This window comes from Ptiloglossa arizonensis, chromosome 11 (assembly GCF_051014685.1).
Source record: "Ptiloglossa arizonensis isolate GNS036 chromosome 11, iyPtiAriz1_principal, whole genome shotgun sequence".
NCBI classification, from domain to species: domain Eukaryota; kingdom Metazoa; phylum Arthropoda; class Insecta; order Hymenoptera; family Colletidae; genus Ptiloglossa; species Ptiloglossa arizonensis.
The window spans coordinates 16962532-16988979 of record NC_135058.1 but is presented as its reverse complement, the minus strand read 5'-3'; the positions used below and the strand labels follow the sequence as shown (position 1 = coordinate 16988979).

The 26448-nt window shown below is 36.9% G+C and overlaps 6 protein-coding genes across 9 annotated transcripts in view; all 6 read left to right on the top strand.

The window, feature by feature from the left end:
* Positions 1-1108, top strand: part of LOC143152840 (lysosomal acid glucosylceramidase-like) — an 86074-nt gene extending 84966 nt beyond the window's left edge. For all 4 annotated transcript variants that reach the window (XM_076323395.1, XM_076323392.1, XM_076323394.1 and 1 more), the window contains exons 6-8: positions 163-242; positions 333-607; positions 934-1108. In XM_076323395.1, coding sequence (XP_076179510.1) covers positions 163-242; positions 333-607; positions 934-1033 — 455 coding nt within the window. In that variant the 3' untranslated portion in view covers positions 1034-1108. The remainder of the gene's footprint in view (positions 1-162; positions 243-332; positions 608-933) is intronic.
* Positions 1109-2259: 1151 nt separating this feature from the next.
* On the top strand, positions 2260-4568 carry LOC143152782 (lysosomal acid glucosylceramidase-like). The gene is made up of 7 exons (XM_076323268.1): positions 2260-2306; positions 2417-2747; positions 2852-3120; positions 3263-3694; positions 3797-3879; positions 3985-4259; positions 4434-4568. Exons 1-7 carry the CDS (start codon positions 2264-2266, stop codon positions 4534-4536), a joined length of 1536 nt encoding a protein of 511 aa, XP_076179383.1. The 5' UTR covers positions 2260-2263; the 3' UTR covers positions 4537-4568.
* Positions 4569-5850: 1282 nt separating this feature from the next.
* Positions 5851-8912, top strand: LOC143152836 (lysosomal acid glucosylceramidase-like). Its single transcript, XM_076323385.1, has 7 exons — positions 5851-6211; positions 6328-6658; positions 6993-7261; positions 7442-7873; positions 8139-8218; positions 8332-8606; positions 8712-8912. Exons 1-7 carry the CDS (start codon positions 6169-6171, stop codon positions 8815-8817), a joined length of 1536 nt encoding a protein of 511 aa, XP_076179500.1. The 5' UTR covers positions 5851-6168; the 3' UTR covers positions 8818-8912.
* A 5566-nt stretch (positions 8913-14478) lies between these two features.
* Positions 14479-16942, top strand: LOC143152597 (lysosomal acid glucosylceramidase-like). The gene is made up of 7 exons (XM_076322895.1): positions 14479-14545; positions 14663-14993; positions 15234-15499; positions 15622-16053; positions 16295-16371; positions 16473-16747; positions 16840-16942. Exons 1-7 carry the CDS (start codon positions 14479-14481, stop codon positions 16940-16942), a joined length of 1551 nt encoding a protein of 516 aa, XP_076179010.1.
* Positions 16943-18186: 1244 nt separating this feature from the next.
* On the top strand, positions 18187-21614 carry LOC143152675 (lysosomal acid glucosylceramidase-like). Its single transcript, XM_076323047.1, has 7 exons — positions 18187-18303; positions 18603-18933; positions 19230-19495; positions 19676-20107; positions 20186-20259; positions 20359-20633; positions 20816-21614. The coding sequence occupies exons 1-7, from the start codon at positions 18261-18263 to the stop codon at positions 20916-20918; spliced, it is 1524 nt and encodes a 507-aa protein (XP_076179162.1). The 5' UTR covers positions 18187-18260; the 3' UTR covers positions 20919-21614.
* Positions 21615-22405: 791 nt separating this feature from the next.
* On the top strand, positions 22406-25218 carry LOC143152922 (lysosomal acid glucosylceramidase-like). Its single transcript, XM_076323543.1, has 7 exons — positions 22406-22535; positions 22656-22983; positions 23249-23514; positions 23631-24056; positions 24351-24430; positions 24533-24807; positions 24958-25218. The coding sequence occupies exons 1-7, from the start codon at positions 22493-22495 to the stop codon at positions 25058-25060; spliced, it is 1521 nt and encodes a 506-aa protein (XP_076179658.1). The 5' UTR covers positions 22406-22492; the 3' UTR covers positions 25061-25218.
* Positions 25219-26448: the final 1230 nt, after the last annotated feature.

The following is a 26448-nucleotide window of genomic DNA, read 5'->3' as shown; positions in this document are numbered from 1 at the left end:
TACAAATCATTCGTTTAAATAAATTTTCTTTCAAACGTAACATCTATTCATAATTACGTACAAATATATTAACGAGTCGGGCGTATTAACAGTTGCGTGTTTTTATATCGAACCCAGCAAATAATTTCAAATATATAATTACATCGTTTTATGTCTACGTAGGAAGCGGACTACTAGACTATCCAAAGGTTATTCTAGGATCATGGGATCGGGGACAAGACTACATATTGAGTATAATAGAGGTACATAAACGATCTTGTCCGTAGCAAGTCGTGATAAAAGAAAAAATCCTAACGACAAGATGTTACTAACGAAAAGCATTCTCTGTTTAGTACATGAATCATTGGTCGGTTGGATGGATGGACTGGAATCTGGTTCTAGACGAAACAGGAGGACCAAACTGGATCAACAACTTCGTTGATTCGCCTATTATCGTAAACGGAGAAACCGATGAATTCTATAAACAACCAATGTATTATGCTCTCAAGCATTTCAGCAGATTCGTTGACAGAGACTCTGTCAGAATTTCCATCACCGATACCGATACCATCAAATCTACGGCTTTTTTGACACCTTCGAACGCAACTGTCGTTGTACTTTACAACAAGTAATTCAATTTTCATTTGTATATTTATTTAGTGTCATTATTTAACTGCAACGATACAAGGAAAGAAAGAAAAATGAACATAAGATGTACAAAAGTTCAATTATATAGCGTCGAATGAGCGAGGCTCGGTAGTAACTAGATTATTTTCAATTATTTCGCATTAAATACAATTTCATAAAAATGAAATTACTTACTTGTGCGTATAATTTATTATGTAACATTTTCGTTTAACACAGCTGCTGCATATATTTACATTTTTTATAAACGTTCGACCGATTGTACGCAAATCAACTTTATTATCCATGAAATTTATTTTTCTGTTGCAGAAATGACAAAACGATAAACATTTCTCTCGTGGATACGAACAACAATTCCCTGTGCCTGGAATTGCTTCCATATTCTATGAATACTATAATTTATAAATAATAGAAAATCAAGTAATGTACTATTACGCGTTGTGTTATTTCCTCTGGCAATAAAGAAATAGAATTACGTAGCACACTTTAATATTTAAAATGAAAAATACCCGTAAAACCCAATTAACTAATATAATCCCAAGATAAAGGAATAAAACTTCCTTGTTCGTATTGCGTTCGTTAATTTCTAGTGTAACTTTATACTTGTACCGTTACAATATTTATAGGCATTGTTTAAGTATTCGGCGTTTCCCGCCATTACTATATATCATTACAAGCATATGTTATTCGTTAACTTCCTATACGAGATTTATTTAACCACTTTTACGTCGTATCGAAACTGCCGAATTTATTTATTATAGATTATTCTCGTCATCGGTGAGAAATACGAAATTGTCATGTCGCTAAGTAAAGTTTTCTACACGCCTAGTAACTTCAAGGAATTTATAGCTCATCCTCTGTATCTTCTCTTCGTATCAATTGAACAAACAATTACACCTGTTTCGAACGTTGATCTAATCTTACACGTTACAAACCGAGCCAATCTTGCGGAACTAGAACGTGCAGATTATACATATCCGTATGTCTATTTACACATGTCCACTTATTCCACGTATTGAAAATTAACACAATTACACGTGGTCAACTTTCCATTTAAGCCGTTTACGATGTTCAATAAGAAGAAAAATATCGCGACGAAATATATCATAATATCGTTAATTTCAAATTTTCACGATGAAAGTATTTTTTGTTTCGTAGTATACTCTGTGCGTTAACGTTCACTTTTAATAACAATTGTGTTTACAGCCTTTAAAGGATCGTTCCGTTAATGAACGAACCATCGATGATCCACGAGGTAGAAATAGAAAGACCGGGACGAAAAGTGTTAACTTTTCGTATCAACAACCGCATCGCCTTGACCAGATTATAAAGGCAGAAGGTGGACCACAGTTACTTAATACTTATTGGAAACAATTTGAAAGTTCCACAAAAATCCCAAAATAATGCCCATACGACACATATGTCTGTATTTATACGATAGGTATATACGATACGCACGAACGGTCCCGAAGTTTCACGCCTATTTGATTAGCAAAACGATAATCATCAATTAAGGCGACAAAGGTAGGAACAACGATATTACCGTTCCGTACACAAATCGGAGTATATAAGAGATCACCTACGAATTAGTTTTAGTTCTTTCGTTTCGAGACAATATTACCGAAGAACGTTCGACACTATGTGGAAGCCGCTTCTAGTTTTTGCATTCTTCCTCGCCAAAGGTAAACTTTTATATTCCGTAACGAGAACTCCGGTTATTGGTACAAATATTACCGTAAATTTGTCGAAACATCGACGTAACTTGTATTACGATATACTTTCTCGCGTACAGGTAACGCGAACGAATGCGTGCCTCGTAGTTTCGGCATCGACCGAATCGTGTGCGTTTGCAATTCAACGTACTGCGATGGATTACCGGAAAATCAACCGGAAGTCCCAGAGGACGGGAGCTCGTACTGGTACGTTTCGGACAAGGAAGGACGCAGATTGGTACTGTCAACGGTCCAATTTGACACCTGTCAAAACTCACCCGCAGAAACGGTCTTAAACGTAGATACCGCGAAGAAGTATCAAAAGATTTTTGGTTTTGGAGGTGCCTTCACCGACAGTGCTGGAGTAAATATAAAGTCGCTCAGCCAGGGTGCTCAAGACCAGCTCCTTCGGTAATCGCTACTATTTGAAACGACAATAAATATCTATATGAATTATTTCTAAACGTTTACTTTAACTATACTGTAGATCATCGATCGAATTTCACTTTTCGTAGAGCGTATTACCACCCAAAATCGGGAAGCAAATACACAGTAGGTCGCATACCAATTGCTGGCACCGATTTCTCAACGAGACCGTACACTTACGACGACTACCATGACGACGCATTGCTGAGTTATTTCTCACTCGCGCCAGAAGACCACGACTACAAAATACCGTACGCGCAGGAGGCTTTCAAATTAAATCCCGACGTTAAATTCATCTCTGTAGCGTGGTCACCTCCCGCATGGATGAAAACGAGCGATAAACTCAATGGAGCCGGTGGTATGTATTATATTAGTGCATCGTCGAACGAAAAAGAGAATACGAGTGAAGCAAGGAAAGACATATTCTGCTGATTTTTACGACTACCTTTTTTACATTTATTTTCCATAAATGTACAATCAGGGTTGCAATGTTTGTTTAGGCTTTCTGAAGAAAGAATACTATCAGCTGTATACCAATTATATCATAAAATTTCTGAACGAGTACAAGAAGAACGGTTTGGATGTGTGGGCCATTACAACTGGTAACGAGCCATTCAATGCCTTTATATCCGATAATAAACTCACCAATATGGCGTGGACTCCGGAAACTATGGCCGAATGGGTCGCTAATAACTTGGGACCTACTTTGGCCGAGTCACCATTCAATAATACACTAATTATGGCTCTGGACGATCAAAGATTTAATTTGCCCTGGTACATGGAAGCAGTGTTCGATAATGAAAAGGCGAAACAGTATATTGCAGGAACAGCGACGCATTGGTACGCCGATGAACTCGTTCCTGCATTCGTATTGGATCAGACGCACACCGACTTCCCAGACAAATTTCTCATGATGACCGAGGCATGCTCAAGTAAGTTCTTCGAGCAATTTCATTGTAAATTACATAACTATGAGTTTCAAATTTCACTAACATTTTACTAACAATATATCATTTCATTTTATATTTATATAGGACCCGATCCAGATAATAGTTCCACCAATGTTATCATGGGATCGTGGGACCGAGGAGAGAACTACTTTTTAAGTATAATTGAGGTAAATACTCATTTCGCAATCTCACTTACGTTTCGTCTATGAAAGTATCCATCTTGACAAACACGTTGGCAAAAGCAATATTGACAAATAATGTTTTACTTTAAGTACATGAATCACTGGTACATCGGATGGATGGATTGGAATATAGCTCTAAACGAAGAAGGTGGACCGACCTGGATCAACAACAACGTTGATTCTCCCATTATTGTCAATTCGAGTAGAGATGAATTTTACAAACAACCGATGTATTACGCTCTGAAACATTTCAGTAGATTCGTAGATAGAGATTCCGTCAAAGTTTCTATCACTGAGACCGAAACTATCAAGTCTACAGCCTTTGTAACGCCTTCGAACGAAGTTGTTGTTGTACTGTACAACAGGTAATACAACTTCTACTACTTTTTATAAACTACTATATACAGTGATTTAATATTTTTACAAAATAGACGATTTTATGAATTTTCTCATCGTAATGCACAACTTTGTAGATATTTAATGACTTGTCTAGACACATTGTGATTTACTACTGATTAAAATTCGATTTCTTGTTTCAGGAACGCTTCGGCAAAACGAGTGACCATAAACGATCCGCAAAAGGGTACCCTTTGCTTGGAACTATCTCCATACTCTATGAACACCCTGAAATATAAGCAATGATAGTTCAACTTTCTCGCTAAATCATCATAGTAGATTATAATCATACCTGTAATAAATTAATAACTTGTTACAATATATTTTGATACTTAATCGACTTATTATTATTCAAATCCTTTATTTTATAGTATGTATCTTATATTCTAAAGGAGAAATGACGAAACAACGTATAACTTTTGTATCCGTTTCTATGAAAAGCAAGGAAATAAAGAAAGCTACACGCGTTACTCGAAATAAATTTATCGAACCGCATCACTTATATTCACATTCTTGAGTTTTGTTAAAATATTCAGGTTTTCGTATACATTACAAAAGTTTTCTTCGTACGATATTTTACCCATTCGTATATCTTCAAAAACTATTCTAAATTTGCAACTGAATAGCTCGGTATTAACCGAATAACTCGGTGACGAACAATAATCAGGGAGAACACATTTTTCGATTACGGAAAACTTACAGTTACTTCGATCGCCTATAAAATTAGTATTTTAGCAAAACGATATTCACAATCGTTATTTAAACGAAACATATGGTTAATAATTATTTCCAGTGACGGAAGAAAAATATTATTAGTTAAAATAAATAGAAATCAGTTTCAAAGAATTTTTATTTCAAAGCGTAATTGTTATTAATGTTTATGCAAATTTTAAGCGATAACGTTGCACTATGATACCATATATATTGAAAACGCAAACAAACATCTAAATAAATGTACCCATTAAAGAATAAGTTCCTACTCCTACTAAGAGATACCGAGTAAAGGATAAAGTACTTAATAATACGATTTTATTATATGAATATTTTTTTCGACACAAAATTAATGCACAGTACGCTTTCATTGAAAAATGATACACGTATAAATTCAAACATTACACAACACTGATTGAATATTTTTTTTTTTAATCAAATTCTTTTTAATCTTTAATCGCCAATAATACTGTGCTGATAACAGCACTATCAATATTCAAATTTGTGTTTATGCAGCTGATCATATATTCAGTATCGAATCGAAGCATTTTATATTGCATTATGAGATATTTAACGAGGAATACATTATAAAAATCGTTCTATAAATAAAACGTGACACCGAAATGTATACAGCTACCGAACCTAGCTGTATTTTGAATATGCGATACGATTTTATGTGTTTTTTAAATATGTATCTGGTGATATCTATATGCTCTACCATTGGTCCTCCCTAATCTAGGTGTTTTACACAACGAAAGTGGATTTGCAAGTAATGGTAAATGTACCTTGTAATTCTGTATTTTGCATAGGACAAATAGCCTTGGTATTCGTAGAAATAGATGGGTCGTTGCAACAAGCAGTAGTTGCAACCACCCCCGTGTGCACGCGCATGCTGTACTTCGTAATACAGGAATCCGAATTTATCAAGTTTTGCAAGTACTGAACATAAGTTTGATACACGAGGATTGTTGAAGCACGTGCATATTTAATTAGTCAAGCAATGATGTTCAATTAAAACGACATGTCTGGCGATAAAAAGAAATATGTTCATTGAGTTTCTCCTACCATGCTCCAAAGTAAATACAAATCGTACTATATAAGCGATTACTAAAAAATTAACGCTACTTTATTCGTTCCGAGTACATGTTATCGAAGAACATTTAAAGGATGTGGAAGTCGTTTCTACTTATTGCATTTTTCTTCGCCATAGGTAAAATTCTTATATACTTTGTAGCAAGAACTACAATTGTTTGTACATATATATAACGTTATTAATTTCTCAGTTAATATCTCAACACACGTTACAACATTTTTTGTTACCCGTAGGTAACGCGAACGAATGCGTGCCTCGTAGTTTCGGTACCAACCGAATCGTATGCGTTTGCAATTCAACGTACTGCGATGGATTACCGGAAGATCGACCGGAAGTCCCACAAGATGGAAGTTCTTACTGGTACGTTTCGGACAGGGAAGGACGCAGACTGGAACTGTCAACGGTGGAATTTGGCGCTTGTCAAAACTTGCTATGCGAAACATTCATAACCGTAGATAGTACGAAGAGGTATCAAAAGGTTTTAGGATTCGGAGGCGCCTTCACCGATTCTGCTGGTATAAATATAAAGTCGCTCAGCAAGGCCACTCAACAACGCCTACTTCGGTAATTACTACAAACTAACGCTCAGATTTAATACGTTACGAAACGAAAGTATTCTCCTTTCGATATAAACCTGCCAAGTAAATTTTGTAAAATTTTATATCTTTCGAGATTCTTTACCGTATTCTCGCACCCGTAAGAACATTAATTAGTTATGTCTTGGCGAAGAAGAATCAACTTACACAATTGAAAAGATTTTTTTTTATTTCTATCGAGATACGAGAAATTGATTATAAAAGAGTCCCGCATTTTGGTTAACGCAATGTACATTGATTCGTTCACAAACATTGCATCAAATATATGATAGATGATTGTTAAATTTTAATACTATTTGTAGATCCTACTACGATCCAAAGACAGGAAGCAAATACTCGATAGGTCGCATACCAATCGCTGGTACCGATTTCTCAACGAGACCGTACACGTACGACGACTATTATGACGATACCTTGCTGAAATATTTTTCACTCGCGATCGAAGATTACGAATATAAAATACCATACGCAACGCAGGCCAAAAATTTAAATCCTGAAATGATATTCTTCAGCGAAGCGTGGTCTGCCCCAGCATGGATGAAAACCAACAATCAAATCAATGGAGCCGGTGGTACGTATATTAGTATATCGTCGAACGCGCAAGAAAATGCAAGTAATGCAAAGGAAGACGTATTCTGTAGATTTTAACGCCTATCTTCTCCGACAATTGTCTTCGATTTTGTACACTCCGATGGTACAATTAGCAATTAGTTTTCATAAATGTACAATCCGGGTTGCAACGTTTGTTTAGGTTTCCTCAAGAAAGAATACTATCAACTGTGGGCCGATTATATCTTAAGATTCCTGCACGAGTATAAAAGGAACGGTTTGAACATATGGGCTGTTACAACGGGTAATGAGCCATTCGATACCTACATACTGAACGATCCTCTCACCAACATGGGGTGGACTCCGGAAACTATGGCCGAATGGGTCGCTAATAACTTGGGACCTACTCTAGCCGACTCGATATTCAATAATACACTAATTATGGCTCTGGACGATCAAAGATTTAATTTGCCCTGGTACATAAAACGAGTATTTAACAATAAAAAAGCGGAAAAGTACATTTCGGGAACAGCGACGCATTGGTACGCAGATGACCTCATTCCTGCATTCGTATTGGACCAAACGCACAACGACTTCCCAGACAAATTCCTCATGATGACCGAGGCATGCGAAGGTAAGTTCTTCGAGTGAGGTCATTGCACAAATTACATAACTACAAATTTCAAATTTCGCTAATTTAAAACATTCGCTAACGTGTTCTTATAATTGGGAAAAGTAATACTATATTACTTTTAAACAATCGTCTTTCGTTTAACGTTCTTGTTCATCGTACTAAGTGCAATATTTATCGAACGTTCGACTCGATAGAGAATCATTTATCTTTTAACGAATTGTACCTAACTTTGCTCGTATTTTCTCACCTATGTTTTCTCGTACAGGATTCGATTCAACTCCCGAAGAGAAAGTCATATTAGGATCGTGGGAGAGAGGAGAGAAGTACATGTTAAGTATAATCGAGGTAAATGAAATTCTTAATCTTACAAGCATATTTTAGAAAAATATCTCTCTCAACGAACATATTGGCAATAGCATTGAACTATTACTTACTAACAAAGAATATTTTGCTTTAAGTATCTGAACAACTGGTATGTCGGATGGATAGATTGGAATATAGCTCTGGACGACAAAGGTGGACCAAATTGGATTAGTAACAACGTTGATTCGCCCATTATTGTGAACGCTACATCGGATGAATTTTACAAACAACCGATGTATTACGCTCTGAAACATTTCAGTAGATTCATAGATAGAGGATCCGTCAGGCTTTCCGTCACGGATACCGATACCGTCAAGAGTACAGCCTTCCTGACACCTTCCAACGAGGTTGTTGTTGTACTGTACAACAGGTAATATACGCGACTCCTAGTATTTCGTACAAAACAGCGGTTAATCTTTCTTGAAACTTAATCATTTCCACTTCGTTGCGATCAAATTTATATTTCGTGTTTCAGTAACCAGCACTCAAAACTAGTGGTCCTAGAGGATTTGCAGAAAGGTCGTGTTTGCTTGGAATTGTCTCCACTTTCTATGAACACATTTAAATATAAGCTGTATTAGTCGTTCTTGGTTTACACACTGCACCGATATACTACTGCATCATTGTATTAAATTGTAACATTACCCCTAATAATAAACGAGCATTTCATAGCATACTTTAACGCGCAATTCGAAACTTACCTACTTAACCGCTATTAAAACCAACTTCACCGTGAACGTCAAGAATGTCTCTTTTAGTTAAATTCGTTAGCGTCTAGTAATAAGATATCAATAACACCCAACGATTTCGAGTAAACAACGACGATAATTAGAAGAATCGATTCGAGAATAAAACATTGAGTTTCTCTTTCGCGAGCCGAATGCACAGATTTTCCATGAAATTTTTTTCGAAATTTAATGTTCAAGACTCGTTCTCGCGGTATTATCGTCTCTCGAATAAATATTTGGCGATTAGCTCGTTTTTATAAAACGACTAATATTCTATCGGGATATGTTTCATATTGTACAAAGGAAAATTCTTCCTTCCTCTAACGTTTCGGTAAATTCGTAAATAGAAGTTCCTTCGGAATTTCTATCGCCGATGGTGCTACCATTTAGTCTGTAACCTTTGCAACACCTTGGAACAAAGTTATACTGTACGACAGGTAATGCACACGTTTATAAATATTTCACGGCAAATATCTTTCTGTCCAGAACTATTGAACATCGTTTGCCGTAGGGCGACCATTTTAGAAGCCAGCTGCTGTTGGAGAGTAGCTTTCGACTGCAAAATAACTTGATTGGAGATAGTGCCGATGGTGCCACGAAGACCTTCGCCGTGGCTTAAATGGTGTCGTGGGGATCGGCAGAATGTGGTGATCGGTTTGAGTATTCCCCAATTTTCCTTTCCAAGCCCCAAGGTGACAAGGTACTTAGACCCCGGCCCTTTACGTCGACCGATAACTTTGTGTTATCGTGCTGGTAATGGTAGCTCTGCATCGCGTGGCAAAACTAAAGCTCGCCCGTGTGAATTGCGATTAGAATACGTCAACTCGTCGCTGTCGAGGCAATGAAGGTATAAAGATCCCTTGCATCGACCAGTGTGGATTCACGAGACTTGCAGCCTGGAATATCGTTCGATTAATATTAGGAAAATGCGTAAAAGTTAATAACAATCGCGGAAATGAACAAACATTCACTAAAACCGTCCGCCTTCGCAGATTTCCCAATATCTAGATGTTTATTTATCATAATTATTAATAATCGACGTAGGACCATAGTTTAAACAAATATTAACAATGTCTTAGTATAAATAATGGCTTGAGGGCCATCAATTTCTTGAAATATTCGTTAGATCGAACAGACAATCGAAGTAATCGTGCGATAAAATAAATGAATAATTCTCTACGTATCGAAATTACATGGATTGCCATCTATTGGAGAAAGGGTTAAACTACACTTAAGGTGTGAAAACACCTGGCGGAGGAACGCTCAAGTTTGTCGAAGAATTGTTCTAATTTCCACCAATAGATGACGCCACAAGTATAATTTATCGACATTACAGATAATGTATCTCCTTTCGAATGATATTTCCTACCGTGCGATAAAATGAATAAATATTTCTCTACATATCGAAATTATTGTTTGTATGCATGCAAATATGTTCTGAACGCGCAATTCCAAACATTTGTAACGTAGTAATTACATGGGTTGCCATCTATCGAAGAATGTGTTAAACTTCACTTAAGGTGTGAAAACACCTGGCGGAGAAACGCTCAAGTTTGTCGAGGAATTGTTCTAATTTCCACCAATAGATGACGCCACAAGTATAATTTATCGACATTACAGATAATGTATCTCCTTTCGAATGATATTCCCTACTGTGAGATAAACTAAATGAGTATTTCTCTACATATCGAAATCATTGTTTGTATGCATGCAAATATATTCTGAACGCGCAATTCCAAACATTTGTAACGTGGTAATTATATGAGTTGCCGTCTCTTGGAGAACATATTTGTTAACTTTCGCTATTGTTAAATGTTTAAAGGAAGGCTAGAATGCAGAGAAATTACATTATGCTGATTTCGTTTAATTTTACATTTATTCGAAAGATGATAGATACAAAAGTTTGTACAGAAATATTTATTTATTCTATTGCACGGTAGGGAATATCATACAAATGTAATTATTTATCTGTAATGTCGATAAATTATGCTCCTGGAGTCATCTATTGGTAGAAATTAGAACAATTCCTCGACAAACTTGAGCGTTTCTCCGCCAGGTGTTTTCACACCTTAAGTGAAGTTTAACACATTCTTCGATAGATGGCAACCCATGTAATTACTACGTTACAAATGTTTGGAATTGCGCGTTCAGAACATATTTGCATGCATACAAACAATAATTTCGATATGTAGAGAAATATTTATTCATTTTATCGCACGGTAGGAAATATCATTCGAAAGGAGATACATTATCTGTAATGTCGATAAATTATACTTGTGGCGTCATCTATTGGTGGAAATTAGAACAATTCTTCGACAAACTTGAGCGTTTCTCCGCCAGGTGTTTTCACACCTTAAGTGTAGTTTAACCCTTTCTCCAATAGATGGCAATCCATGTAATTTCGATACGTAGAGAATTATTCATTTATTTTATCGCACGATTACTTCGATTGTCTGTTCGATCTAACGAATATTTCAAGAAATTGATGGCCCTCAAGCCATTATTTATACTAAGACATTGTTAATATTTGTTTAAACTATGGTTCTACGACGATTATTAATAATTATGATAAATAAACATTTAGATATTGGGAAATCTGCGAAGGTGAACGGTTTCAGTGAATGTTTGTTCATTTCCGCGATTGTTATTAACATTTACGCATGTTCCCAATATTAATCGAACAATGTGCACCTTATTTATGCATTACGAATGATTAAGTGACTTATAGAAATTGATTTTGATCGAAAATGAAAGCAAAATATGGGCATTGATATGTTTCTCGATTTGCGATCAAAATTAATTTCTATAGACAAATCAATCATTTAAAATGGATAAATAATATGCATTTTATAACATTAATATTCGAGCTAATTGGCTGCGAATTTAGAATATTATGTTAATGAAATTTCTGTTAATCTTCGGAAATGTCTACAGAACCCGATCGTGAGTAGAGTTTTCGTTCCAAGTGAAGATCTTTTTGCAAAAATACAAAAATAGTGCAGAGAAACTACACACTACAATTATATACATATATATTCGAAAGCTCCCCTCTACTTTTGAAGGCTAATTAGAACTTTTTAACGTGTTTACTTTTCGCGTAATACCTCATTATTGTCGAAAATTCTGTTTTTACAAAAACTCGTTCTTTTCGAAATCAGGAGATTTTACGGCAGCAGAAGTAGCAAAACGATCAAAGTTACGATCAAATTTGTTGAATTGTTCTAGAAACGAACGGTGGAATTTATAAAAATCTTGACTCAAATATTATTGTTAATATCGATCGATCGATTGTTAAATACCCAGTGATTATTCGGTAAACTTTATCGAACCAAAGCGAAATTTATGCCACGGTCACTTCAATAACACAATTTGATATTCCTAGGATATCTTAAAAAGTATTCAGCTTTAATTACTTGTATCTCTAAAGTTATCGAGGTGGAATATGTTACTCTTTGTTTCAATCGATATCGTATCTTGTGTTTCAACAGAACATTCTTGAAGAAAATAACCTTGAATAACTCGCAAAAGAATATTCAATTATTTTTAATTATTTCGAGATACTACGATACTTCTTACAATTAGAGATGCTATTGGCTCGAGTTTTTGTTACCGCAAACGGACCAACGATATAGCTGAATTGTTGAATTAATAGAAAAGAATTCTTACGATATTGAATTTCTCCATTGTTACATTAAAACGCTACCACCGCTGAGAATTTATCAAACAACGTTCTCGCGTATAATAATGTCGTTTCTCTGACATTTTTCATTTAGATTTTCGGGTGTGAAAAAAGTAATCAGGGTGAACCGTTGAATTCGTTTCTCCCAAACATTGAAACCCTGTAATATTCGTTTTCTAAATTCTGCCAAACATTCATAACCGTAGAGTACGTTAGACTACTGTTAATCCTCTACATTACTCTCTCGAGTAATCCCCTCGTTTCTTCGTGCGTCAAGACCGAGAACAGTGAGATACTTGCCTTAAGGATTGAAACCCCGCTTCTATTTTCTTGTATTAAACTTCTTACGTTAAACGCGACGCGATATTCAACGTTTTCCTAACATGCTAATTAAACGGGAAGTAAAATTATTTCGAGGAACCTTTCCCTCCGGAGACTTAAAAACGACGAAAGTCAGAAAGAACGCGTATAGGTATAAGGTAACGCGTACACGTTTTATCGCTCCAACTGTATCGCGTCGTTTAAAGTGTCGACAGTGTGGATTAGGTAGGCTCTGATTGTAACCGTTGATAACGAGTAAATTTCAGTGTGGTAATGTAAATCATTCGAGAACAAAACATTCCGCTACAGCGAACTAATCGCTCGCATTATCTATGCAATCATCTTGGGGATGCAAGGTCTATGATTCATCGTCGTAACACGCACGTCGAGTCTTGTCTTATCGACTTCCTAATTAACATCGGATGACTATTTCAATGATGTCGCACCGATCGTTTTCGTTTCGCAAATCAAAATTGCTTGGACTCTTTCGGTTCGAAAGATGCAGTCCACGGAGAGCGTTCGTAGACAAGTTGCTACTAATTTCAACTAACGTATTTCGACGCAGAACCAATACCAATTTCTCGATGCTGATCGCATCGAAGGCTGTGAATTTTTATCGACCGCGATTAGAAATCGTTTACTACGATCCGAAATGAGAAGAAAGTCCTCGCGATCGGCGGGAATACGTTCCTAATACGTTTCGTTAGATAGCCAATTTACAAGATATCTTCAACATCCGTATATCTATTCGACAAACAAGTACACGTGATTCGTTGTTTACACTAATCTAAATACCTAAACACAGTGCGCCGTATTAATCGTATGGAACTATAATGTACAGATTTTACCGTATTCGTAATTCGTTCGCGTACGATCTCGAAAATTAGCAACCTGTTAGTTGTCAATTGCCGTTACCTTCGGCACGTTCTGCAACCAAAAGATACAATGAAAAGTTAATTAATAGCTTATTTTTAGGATATGTATAAAAAAAAGTTAACACACGAAATGTTTACTTCGGAGATACCGTATTGGCCTGCTTTTTGGTTAATTCGTGAACTATACGCTAAACGTCCGTGTTGCGTTGCAAAGTTTAGTTACCAACGATGTAACGGTGCGACTGTGTCGCAACGGTAAATTTTACGCAACGAAGACTACGCTGCTTGTTACGAATATCTTACATATCGACGCTAGTACAAGGCGTACAGTTGGAGAAGTTACGTACAAAAAATGAAAGAAACCCTGTCACGGTCGTTTAAACGTAATCGACGCATTTCCTCGAAGTAGCACATCGATGAAAGTAACGGCATCGTGTCGATAACAGTGACACGACTTTCGGAACTAACATCGACCTAGCCCCAGTTCTACTCTGTTTGTTCTACGATGAACTCTAGTTAACGTGATAAATTTCCCAAATTTATAACTGGGCCATCTGTTTCCCCTACCATGCTTCAGAGTACACACGAAACTAACTATAAAAGGTATCATCCTCGACTTTGTTTCGGTAAAATCGTGCAATGTTACCGAAGAACGTTCCAAAAATGTGGAAAGCATTATCGATTATTGTCTTCTTCCTCGCCAAAGGTAAGATCGAACGATCTCCGACGAAAGTGACGTTCGCGTACGTAAAAACTAACGGAAATTTGTCGAATCGATTGCGCGATTCGTAAGCGGTACGGAAATTTTTTTTCTTCCTCGTAGTTAACGCGAACGATTGCGCGTCTCGTAATTTCGGTGTCGACCGAATCGTATGCGTTTGCAACGCAACGTACTGCGATGGACTGTCCAAAGATCAACCGGAAGTGCCAGAGGATGGAAGTGCTTACTGGTACGTTTCGAACAAGCAGGGACGCAGACTGAAACTGACAACGGTACAATTCGGTACTTGTCGCAACTTGCCCTTTGAACCCACCCTGACCGTAGACAGTACGAAGAAGTATCAAAAGATACTCGGTTTCGGAGGCGCCTTAACCGACTCCGCTGGTTTAAACATAAAGTTGCTCAGCCCGGCTGCTCAAGATCAGCTGATTCGGTAATCGCTATTACGTATCGCTAAAATACAATACCTACGATAATTGAAACCTCGGATCGTTAGATTCGATCATCGTAACTTGAGAAAGAAACTACGATTTTTCGTGTCTAAGTCGAAGACGATTAGAAGTAAATGTTAGCATCGATCGCGCATCGATCCCGTAAGGAATACGCGCTAATTACTGCACAAACACGAGTCTGAATCTACGATAGCTATGTAATCGAGTGTTTCTGCTTGTAGAGCGTATTACGATCCGAAGACAGGGAGCAAATATACGCTGTGTCGCATACCAATCGGTGGCTGCGATTTCTCAACCAGAGCTTACACGTACGATACCTTCGACGACGACGCGACGCTCGAGCACTTTGCACTCACACAAGAGGATTACGATTTGAAGATACCGTTAGCAAAGGAGGCCCTTAAATTAAATCCTGAAATGAAATTCTTCGGTGCAGTGTGGTCGCCACCGCCATGGATGAAAACTAACGACAAAATCAATGGAAAAGGTAAATACAATTGTTTATTGTTGAAAGAAAAAATTTGAGATAAACGGTGCGAAACGTATTCTTTTCGTTGCGACACGGATCGTTTGTTACGGTACGATGGTAGGTTGTAATTTTCCCTTTAGGTTACTTGAAGGAAAAATACTATCAAGTCTACGCAGAGTATATATTGAAATTCTTGGACGAATATAAGAATAATGGTCTGGACTTATGGGCCGTTTCAACGGGTAACGAACCGTTGAATGGCGCCATACCTTTCGATCCCTTGAACTCCATCGGATGGCACCCCCGCACTGTGGCCAAATGGATCGCTAATAATTTGGGCCCAACTCTAAACGCGTCGAAACACAACGAGACGCTCATTTTGGCCCTAGACGATCAGAGAAATTACTTGCCCTGGTACATCGAGCGCATGGCTATGAACAAAGAAACGATGAAATACGTTTCAGGGATTGCCACGCATCTTTACTTCGATTTCATCGTTCCCGCAACGGTATTAGACCAAACACACGACAAATTTCCGGACAAGTTCTTGCTTATGAGCGAGGGATCCGCAGGTAGGCTTTTCGAGTAATACGGAATAAATTACAACTTGGTAAATATACTGGCAGATAGTTTTATGTAATAATGTCGTGGAATTCGTGGAATTAGTTGGCGATGATTCATTAGTTGGTATATTAAATTGTTTCTCCCTTGTTGTAAATAGTTCAACGGTTGAACGCTGAGAAAAGATTTTCATATTGATAGAATGAATTATAATACTTTACGATACGTAAATATCTTTTGTCACTTACGTAGGAACCGGAGCACTCGGGTTTCAAGTTCTTTTAGGATCATGGCACCGAGGAGAGAAATATATGTTGAGCATAATAGAGGTAAATTGGCCCTCTTGTTTACGATCATCTCGGTCGAATGAATATTCACCCGAAAATAATATCAACAAAAGCCTCATTGATAAGAAATACCTTACTTTAAGTACATGAATCACTGGTCCGTCGGATGGGTCGATTGGAATATAGCTCTAAACGAACAAGGTGGACCAAACTGGGTCAACAATTTCGTTGATTCACCCATTATTGTAAATCCCGACAAAGACGAATTTTACAAACAACCGATGTATTACGCTATCAAACATTTCAGTAGATTCGTGGATAGAGGTTCCGTCAAGATTGCTGTCAACGAAACTGTCGGTGTCAAGTCTACTGCCTTCCTAACACCTTCGAACGAAGTTGTTGTCGTACTGTACAATAGGTAATGCGGATTATCAGTGCTGTAATAACTTTGAAAACTAAATATTATATTATTTCTTATTGTAATCGACATTCTACTTTGTCTCGTTTCAGGGATGTGTCTTCGAAGAACGTAATTTTGAAAGATCCGCAGAGGGGTACACTTTGTTTGAAATTATCTCCACATTCTATGAACACCGTAAAGTATAAACAATAAAAATACGGTAAATGACAATTGTATAGTATACTTACTAATGGTGGTTATTGACTATCAACCTCGATTAAAATCAATGACGGAGTTGAATGTCCAAAGTATAGTTTTCTATCAAATGCGTTAACTTTCACAAATAAACAATTACTCAAGAGTACTATTAGTTATTGGTACTCTCCAGAGAGTTGTTTCAAATTTTTAGTGCGTACCACATGCGTGACTTGGCTTCAATCGGTGATAAAAAGAAACGCTACCTTTTCAAATTGTATAAATTATAACGATCCCATTTTTATACCAGTATACACTTCTTGTTCTCAGCGTAGCGTCGCATCGAGAATGCGCATAGTCATTTACGTCGATTGCATTTATTTGCCTCGGTATCTGCACAGACGAATGTCCGATATTTTCTAATCGCTTTACTTCTCTTCGCTAGTATTGCCACTAATAAATACTACTAGATCCTGACACACTTTTAAAATCACCTTGATAATCAGATATTTACAAAGATTGCGCGTTAGACTGTATTACGAAATTTTTGATTACAAAAGGCACAGAAAGTTAAACACATTAATTTTACATCGCGAATGTATACGCGATTGCATCGCAAGTGCAATTCGTGTATTACAATTCGAATATTTTTTATCGCGACGTAGTAATCCTTTCGTGGAGTTCTAACGCAAATGGTTAGTTTAATTGTAAATCACTGCGTATAAATTTTTCCAACGGGACTTCCATCGAGCAATACGTAGGTACTTTCCTCGTCGCTTTCCATAAAAATTTTTCAGAATGAAAGTAGCAATCGAATTCACTCTGAAATGATTCTCTGTTCTTGACGACTTATTGCCTCGAACTGTACAAAACTCGCCCAACATGCGATAATAAAAAATTACAATTTACTCGCTTCTTGTACGATGAAATTCTTGCATTACATTTTTTTAAAGGATAATAAATAAATATGAATCTTCCAATGTAGAACTTATTCAAAAACGAATTATTACAGTACGGAGAACAATGTTTGAAACTTGGAAGAAATTCGAGCAAAGTTTGTCATAAAAATTGAGTAACTCTGCGAGAAATATCGAATGTCTGTAAGGAGAGTGTAATCGTATGGTAATTGTGATTACTTTTGAAACATTATCGGTCCTTTTCCGTTGAGGTACGGACCATGCATTAAACATTTGCGATTACGATAACGTGTCGAGTGTACTATAATACGTAGATTCTGTTCCTTCTACCGTGCTCCAAAGTACGAAAAATCGCGGCTATATAATAATTCATTCATCGTTCAACTTCGAACAGTTTAACTTTAATACTGTTTTGGAGCATGTGGATGATACTTTTGTTAATTGCTCTCTTGGTCGCTGAAGGTAAAAATAAATCTAAACGATACTTAATCGCGATGTCAGGATACCGAAAGTGAATTTTCGCGTAACCTCTTACGAACGCAATATCGGTATCTTGTGTGTTACGCGAGAGCTTTAAAAATCGTTTATAGAATACGCACGAAGCACGTTAACAATAAGAGCACGCTAATAAAAGAATTCACAATATTTTCCACGATCTTCCGTTTGTTGATTTGTTTTCACAGTTTAAATAATTCGTTGTTCGTTCGTGCTCGTGACATTGACGTAAGCAGCAAGTACCGGGATACATTTCTCATCCACAGATAACGCGCACGATTGCGTGTCTCGTAACTTCGGTATCGATCGAATCGTATGCGTTTGCAATGCTACGTATTGCGATGGCTTACCACGCAACGAACCGGAAGTCCCAAAAGACGGAAGTTGTCACTGGTACATTTCCAACAAGATGGGACTCAGGCTAAGCAAGTCACGGATACACTTTAGCTCCTGTCGCAACTCTTCGACCAGTGTCACCTTAAGGCTAGACAGAACGAAACGATATCAAACGATTCTCGGTTTTGGAGGAGCTTTCACCGATTCTGCTGGAATAAACATAAACCGTCTCAGTCCAGCTACTCGAGACCAGTTGATGAGGTAATCGTTATTGAACTTTAACTCGATCGCGTTTACACGACATTTCGAAATCAATAATATAAAGGGTATCGCGCCAGAATTCGAACACCCAAGTATCCCCTTTGTTTTTCACCGTACGAGAACACGATCGGAGAGCTAACTTTTTATTCCTTCATTGTAATATATTTCTCTTGTAATTCAAATTTAAATTTTTATTCGTCGAACAACGGATAAAAGGTCGTTTATCTTTTATTCGTGGCTCGGAACTTTTATTCAAATAAAGGGCTCTGTATCTAAACGGATTTTACCATTTACAGAGCGTACTACGATCCGAAAACAGGAAGCAGATATACGTTAGGTCGCATACCAATCGGTGGTACCGATTTTTCAACGAGACCGTACACTTACGATGATACTCCCAACGACGTATCGCTGAGACACTTTTCTCTCGCGCCAGAAGACTACAAGTACAAAATACCATACGCGAAGAAAGCCCTTCAATTAAACCCTCAAGTAAAATTCTTCAGTGCAGCGTGGTCTGCTCCGGTATGGATGAAGACGAACAACGAAATCAATGGATTTGGTAAAGACAATTGATACACCGTTGAAAGAAAAACTCAAAGAAAATTAATGGAAAACGTATTCTCTCGTTTGTAACGCGAATGTTTCCACGAATTTTCTTCTATTATGTGCAATATGTGACGCGACAAACTTTGCAATAAATTTTTATAAAAATATAATTGCAATTGGAATCTTTTGTTAGGTGTCTTGAAGAAAGAATACTATCAGGTTTACGCGAATTATATTTTAAAATTCTTGAACGAGTATAAGCAATATGGCCTCAACATGTGGGCCGTTTCAACGGGTAATGAGCCGATCGATGGTTTTGTCCCTGACCAAGCGCTCAACAGTATGGGTTGGACACCAGACGCTGTAGCCAATTGGGTGGCTAACAACTTGGGCCCTACTCTGGCTAAGTCGAAATTCAATAGGACGCTAATTATGGCCCTCGACGACCAAAGATTTAATTTACCCTGGTATATTTCGCAAGAGTTTCAAAACCGTGAGGCGAAGAAGTATATTGCAGGAACGGCTGTTCATTGGTACGCGGATAAAGTTGTTCCTCCTACAGTGTTGGACCAGACGCACAACATGTTTCCAGATAAATTCCTACTCATGACCGAAGCATGCGAAGGTAAACTCGTCTAATAAACTCATTAGAAATGAAACAATGAAATATTTTCAAACGTATCGTTACTCTTTGTCTATACAGGGTCCGTTGAATCTACAAAAGTTTCATTAGGATCCTGGGATCGAGGAGAGAATTACATTTTGAATATAATAGAGGTACGGAAATTATCGTTCGTGTAATTGCCGTGACTGATAAAACGTTGCCTGCAAAACGAATAACACGTCAGTGATGATAAAATATATATTTCGTTGCAGTATATGAATCATTGGAGTATCGGATGGGTTGATTGGAATATAGCTTTAGACAAAACAGGCGGACCAAACTGGATCAACAATTTCGTTGATTCACCTATTATTGTAGATCCCGACAAAGACGAATTTTATAAACAACCTATGTATTATGCCCTTAAACATGTGAGTAGATTCGTTGACAGAGGTTCTGTCAGGATTTCTATCACCGACACTGACAAAGTCAAGTCTACAGCCTTTTTAACACCTTCGAACGAAGTTGTAATTGTGCTGTACAACAGGTAATATACATTACTAGGTATTTGCATTGTATACAAAATTTGAATTCTGCAAAAAGAGAGAAAATCTGCACATTTTTAAACGTTTAACCACAATTTTATTGTAACAAAACTGTGATAATTGAACGCGAGTAAATGGAACATATAAATATTTGTCGTCATGGAAATTTTGTTTTGTGTTACAGGAACAGTTTTGTAACAGATGTAATTCTGAACGATATCCACAAAGGTACTCTCTGCTTGAAATTATCGCCATTATCGATGAACACCCTAAAATATAAGCGATAAAAATTACCTGTAACTTATACATTGAACTACCATTTGTAATAATATTGTATCAATGAATGGCACTTTTATCGTATTTTGGTGATAAAACTAAAAATTAATAATTATCCTTGCATAGAAATATTTTTCGAGACAATGTTCCTAATTCGTGACAAGGTCCTTACAACCGCATTCTAAATAAACCAGACTTTTGATAAAGAGTACGGATAAGAAGATGAGACCAGACAGGTAGCAACGATAAAGAAGATTCCTTCTTAACGCTGCCTGTAGACTGCAACCCACAGACATTCGTGTACACTTGCTTAAAAATTGTGCAGAAAGATCGAACAGAAACATAGTATGTACGTGGCACTAGGGAAAGTAAAATTATTAAGCCAATTGGAGTATCAATTGGTTACTTTCTTACCAATTTTGAATTTTTAATAAATTTAACACTATATATGATTTACAATAATATGTACCGATGACAAATTATTAAATTTTAGTGTCAACGATAGTACTCAAAGCGAATAGTTTAAAAAAAAAAAACACTTATTCCGTTATTGCGTCCTCTAATTATTAGAGTCCGTTAATTATTTTGTTTCAAATTTTTTATTTATTTGCCCATTGTTTGTAGATTTCATTTAATAATATACCGTCAAATGTTCATTTTGGTAAGTATTTCATTCGATTACAACGGTGCCAACGTTGCTGTGAAAGTTTTCTAAAAAATACCAACTAACCAAACAGTATGTTTTTTTCAACTGAAAAAACATCGATACAATTCAATAACAAATCATTAATTACTTCAGTCATGTATATTTTCTTAAAGTAGGCAAAATATTTAAACATTGGATTTAATTTAATATTAAAATATAATGTCATTTACCCTACAAAAATAAAAAAAATAATATATAACTATGTGAATGTATAACACAAGTTAAGTATTAAAGCACGAGGCAAATATAAAAGTAAATTTATGCCTCTATTATAAATTTATGAAAACATGAGTATTAATGCAAAGAGGAGTTTTAGTCATTTGTCCAAATGAAATCCTTGTTCCCAAAAAGAAGGATGCATCTTTGATGCGAATTGTGCGATTTTAATTTTATTTCGACAGCACCATGAATAGAGCTATCTATGTAAAAAATGTTTCACTAGACTGTAGACTGCATTAGACTGAGAAACTATTAACAAACAATTCGAAAAGTAACCCTGTTTCTTATCGAGTTAACTACGCGTAAAGAAACTTTTCCATGCACGGTATTATCCTACGTACATCCTTGTGTACGCGGTGCAGAATAAACTTCTGTTAATAACACGATGTCGATTAAACTAATCTACAATCATAAAATCTGTCATACAATAATAACCAGCCGTTAAAACTTCCAACCACTAAAAATATTATACTTATCAGGTGATAAATGAAGACCCGTGTCACGTAGATACTTGTAAAACAAGTAACAGTCAAATGTAAATAGTTATGTTTCCCCTACCACGCTCCAAACTGAACACATAAGAGGTATATAATAATCTATCATCGACCAATTTTACTTCATTTGGTTTCAATCGAACTTCAATCGTTAAACATATCGAGCATGTGGAAGGTGTTTCTAATTACCGTCTTCTTCCTCGTCGAAGGTAATGTTCTATTGTAGTTTATAAAAACTGACTCACAAACTACGTTATTTTCTACAAAACTTAATAATAACTTCTAAAGGTGTTAACCTGCAAGCATTACAGCAGTCGTATTAATCGCAGGTAATGCCAAGGATTGCGTGCCCTATATCGTGGATAACGACATAGTCGGGTGCATCTGCAATGCAACGTATTGCGACGATACACCGAGTAATGTTCCAAAAATTCCGCCAAAAGGGACTTCCTATTGGTACGTGACGAACAAGGAAGGGCTCAGGATGCAGCTGTCAAGTGTGAAATTTGACACCTACGAGTCGTCCCCCGGCGACGTTTTAACTATAAATAAGGCGAAAAAGTATCAAACCGTTCTCGGATTTGGAGGTGCGTTTACCGATTCTGTCGGTCTAAACATCAAAAAGCTCAGTCTGGCTACGCAGGATCAACTTATGCGGTAAGCATCACCGTCTATCGGGTCGTCTCTTGTGCAACGTACACAATTTTTCTCTTCGTTATTTTTCGTAACTATACTTATTTGTCTCTTCTCGGAAATCTCGAAATTAAACAATACATTTGTAATCATGAATCGAATCTAGTTTCTATCCATCCAACCATTTTGTGTGCAAAATTCTACGAGAAAGTGAATTTAATCATTCGTGCTTAGACTCAATTTGGTCCAAATACGTTGTAAATAATTCATTGAATATTATTATTTATAGGTCGTATTATTGTCCAAACTCGGGAAGCGGTTACAACATAGGTCGCATACCAATAGCCGGGACAGATTTCTCCACGAGGATTTATTCGTACGACGACGTCGCGAGCGATGCTTCGCTGCGTTATTTCGGACTCGCGCCAGAGGATTACGAATATAAAATACCATTCGCGAGGGAGGCCCTTGAAATGAATCCTGAAACAATATTTTTTGCTAGCGCGTGGTCAGCTCCAGGATGGATGAAAACCAACGGGGTCTTCGAAGAATTTGGTAAATTTAATAACCTTTTCCTCTCTTGATATTTTCCCAAAACTTTCGTACGGTACACGAAATGCAATGATATTTTTTCAAAGACAAAAATCACCAATATCTTTACGAATGTTTAGGTTATTTGAAGAAAGAATACTATCAGACCTTTGCCGATTACTTGACGCTGTTTGTGAACGAATACAAAAAGAATGGTCTCCATATATGGGCCGTTACGACGGGCAACGAACCAACAATCTCCTTCATGGTCAATCGTACGAATATTATTACCATGGGGTGGACACCTGAAAGCATGTCCGAATGGGTTGGTAGTTTTTTGGGCCCGACTCTGGCATCGGCGACGAAAACGGTAGTCTTGGCCCTCGATGACGACAAAGGATTATTGCCCGATTTCGTCGAGCCATTATTTGAAAATGAGAATGCGTCAAAGTACACTGTAGGAACAGGTGTACATTGGTATTTTCACAATAAACCTATAACGGTATTGGACCAGACTCATGAGGAATTTCCAGAAAAATTCCTGCTCATGACCGAAGCATCCATAAGTGAGTTTTCGAACATAAATTACGTGTACACAAACGTGTATGTATATCCTGGTTATGTAAAAATTGTATCGTTAAAAAAATAATATTACACGTCCGCCTGGGGAATGAAATAAGAATTTAGCGAGGAAAGGTATGTTTGCTAAAAACGTTTGACAACTTAAACGAATCGTCTTCGCCTTATATTCGATGCTGTTTAACGTCATCGAGTTTAAAAAAATTACGAAACATTACCGTCTTACTGCAAATCTTCTCGTATGAAAAACATTCTTCTGAAGAAAAATTGTATTTTTATAGTCGACCCTATATGGGGAACTGCAAATTATTCGTTAAAAGCATGGAATCACGGAGAGCAGTATATATTGAGCATACTAGAGGTAAGAAAACTGACCCGAGTTGCAAGCATTTTGAGTGAAAGAAATGTACCGTGTTCGCAAAATTAACAGAATTATTTCTAATGACAAACGTTTTATTCCAAGTACATGAATCATTGGACAGTTGGATGGATAGATTGGAATTTGGCTCTCGACTACCAGGGTGGTCCCAGCTGGATGAAGAACTACCTTGACGCGCCAATTATTGTGAATCCAGACAAGGACGAATTTTACAAGCAACCTATGTATTATGCCCTCAAGCACTTCAGTAGATTCGTTAGGAGAGGCTCTGTCAGGATTTCGATCACAGACACCGACGCGATCAAATCTACCGCGTTCTTGACACCTTCGAAAGAAATTGTGGTTGTACTCTACAACAGGTAATACAGATTACGTTTACCGTTGCATCTAACATAATTTTAGATTCCTGGAAACCAAACAATTTTCTATCGTTTCGAATTTGAAAAGTTCCCTTTATCGAAACATATGGTTACCCCTTATTGAAATTGAAATCTGATTTCGTGTTTCAGCCATAGTGCTTCAAAATCTGTGACTCTGAAAGATGGAGGAGAACGTGGATTGCACTTAACGCTATCTCCATATTCTATGAATACAGTAATATACAAACAATAAGTACCTTTTACGGAGAAATTAAATTGCAATATTACTCAATGATAAACGACAATGTTCGATACTCTGTGTATTTTCTATTCCAAACTACTGCGAATAAAGACAGAGAAGAGAATCGTTTCTGTACACGAGACTGGAAGGTTCTCAAGATGGCATAATAATTTAGAAATGCCCTTATTTTGTTACCCAACGTTATGGCCGTTCGTAGAAATGTACAAATTATTCGATAAATAGAGTACTTTAACTCAGAAATAGATATTACATGACAACTGGGGTCACCAGTGACTCATATGACAGGTAGCACGTAACATTATGTTAATAAATTCTATCGGCACAAAACTAGGTTTTAGGTAATTTAAAAACCATGCATTAAACATTTCTAACATTGCTGATAGGTAAATAAACTTTAGGCAGTTCACCTTCACTGCAACCGATCAAATTACATTGTATCATATTTATATATTAGTTCTTTCGCTGTTTAACTTTAACTTATTCGATTCCAACGTCATTTTCGTCAGCAAGGAGTTTCAGTGTATGGATTCTTCTTACAATTTTTTCGCATTGAATACAAACGTAATTCTTTAAAAATATTGCATTACTCCGTTGAATTTAACACGGACACCTGAGAATGTTAATACAACTGCCAAGAGCTACGATACGTTTCGCTCGTCGTATGTAACGCTAACAATTGCGTGCCTCGTAATTTCAACACCGACCGAATCGTGTGCGTTTGCAATGCAACGTATTCCGATGGTTTATCGAGCAATCGGTCGAAAGTCTCCAAAGATGGTACGTATGATACGTTTCGAACCAACCGGGGCACAGACTGGGCGTGTCAACGGTACAATTTAACGCTTGTCGAAACCCATCGTTTGGAACAATCCTAATCGTAAACGGTACGAAGAGATATCGAACGATTTTTTATTTCGAAGGAGGTCTCACTGACTTCGTCGACGTAAACATAAAAACTTGCAACCAGGATACTCAAAATCAATTGCTTCGGTAATTATCGGCAATACTTGAAAGTGAAATTCCATACATTTAATAACGTACAAAATATTTTAAAAAATGTTTTCGATACATCGATAGATTCTACCTGCACAAGTAGAATTTCTTTGACGCTACTTCGTTCTTGGATTGCTCAACTCTTGGTCGCCAGTATCATGTTGTGTTCAAATTAAAATTCAAAATATTATCCTGGAATGACCGCTTCGTTGCAGTGTATTCTTCGAAAAAAGAAGACCTTCCGTGCGAGTACATTGGGTCAGACGTTATAGCCGGCCTTTGTAAGGTAAAATTACTCGATATTGCCCACATTCTACTTCCGCGTAGAATCTCATTTCCCTTAATCCGACACTGTTCTTTTCTCCTAACTATACAGACCTAGCATA

Coding starts and splice junctions, on each gene's coding strand:
- LOC143152782 (XM_076323268.1), top strand. CDS start 2,264: ATGTGGAAGCCGCTTCTAGTTTTTGCATTCTTCCTCGCCAAAG. Junction 2,307..2,416: donor TGCATTCTTCCTCGCCAAAG/GTAAACTTTTAT, acceptor TCTCGCGTACAG/GTAACGCGAACGAATGCGTG. Junction 2,748..2,851: donor GCTCAAGACCAGCTCCTTCG/GTAATCGCTACT, acceptor CACTTTTCGTAG/AGCGTATTACCACCCAAAAT.
- LOC143152675 (XM_076323047.1), top strand. CDS start 18,261: ATGTGGATGATACTTTTGTTAATTGCTCTCTTGGTCGCTGAAG. Junction 18,934..19,229: donor ACTCGAGACCAGTTGATGAG/GTAATCGTTATT, acceptor TACCATTTACAG/AGCGTACTACGATCCGAAAA. Junction 20,634..20,815: donor GTAATTGTGCTGTACAACAG/GTAATATACATT, acceptor TTTGTGTTACAG/GAACAGTTTTGTAACAGATG.
- LOC143152922 (XM_076323543.1), top strand. CDS start 22,493: ATGTGGAAGGTGTTTCTAATTACCGTCTTCTTCCTCGTCGAAG. Junction 22,536..22,655: donor CGTCTTCTTCCTCGTCGAAG/GTAATGTTCTAT, acceptor TATTAATCGCAG/GTAATGCCAAGGATTGCGTG. Junction 24,057..24,350: donor CATGACCGAAGCATCCATAA/GTGAGTTTTCGA, acceptor GTATTTTTATAG/TCGACCCTATATGGGGAACT.
- LOC143152836 (XM_076323385.1), top strand. CDS start 6,169: ATGTGGAAGTCGTTTCTACTTATTGCATTTTTCTTCGCCATAG. Junction 7,874..8,138: donor GATGACCGAGGCATGCGAAG/GTAAGTTCTTCG, acceptor TTTCTCGTACAG/GATTCGATTCAACTCCCGAA. Junction 8,219..8,331: donor ACATGTTAAGTATAATCGAG/GTAAATGAAATT, acceptor TTTTGCTTTAAG/TATCTGAACAACTGGTATGT.
- LOC143152597 (XM_076322895.1), top strand. CDS start 14,479: ATGTTACCGAAGAACGTTCCAAAAATGTGGAAAGCATTATCGATTATT. Junction 14,994..15,233: donor GCTCAAGATCAGCTGATTCG/GTAATCGCTATT, acceptor TTCTGCTTGTAG/AGCGTATTACGATCCGAAGA. Junction 16,054..16,294: donor TATGAGCGAGGGATCCGCAG/GTAGGCTTTTCG, acceptor TCACTTACGTAG/GAACCGGAGCACTCGGGTTT.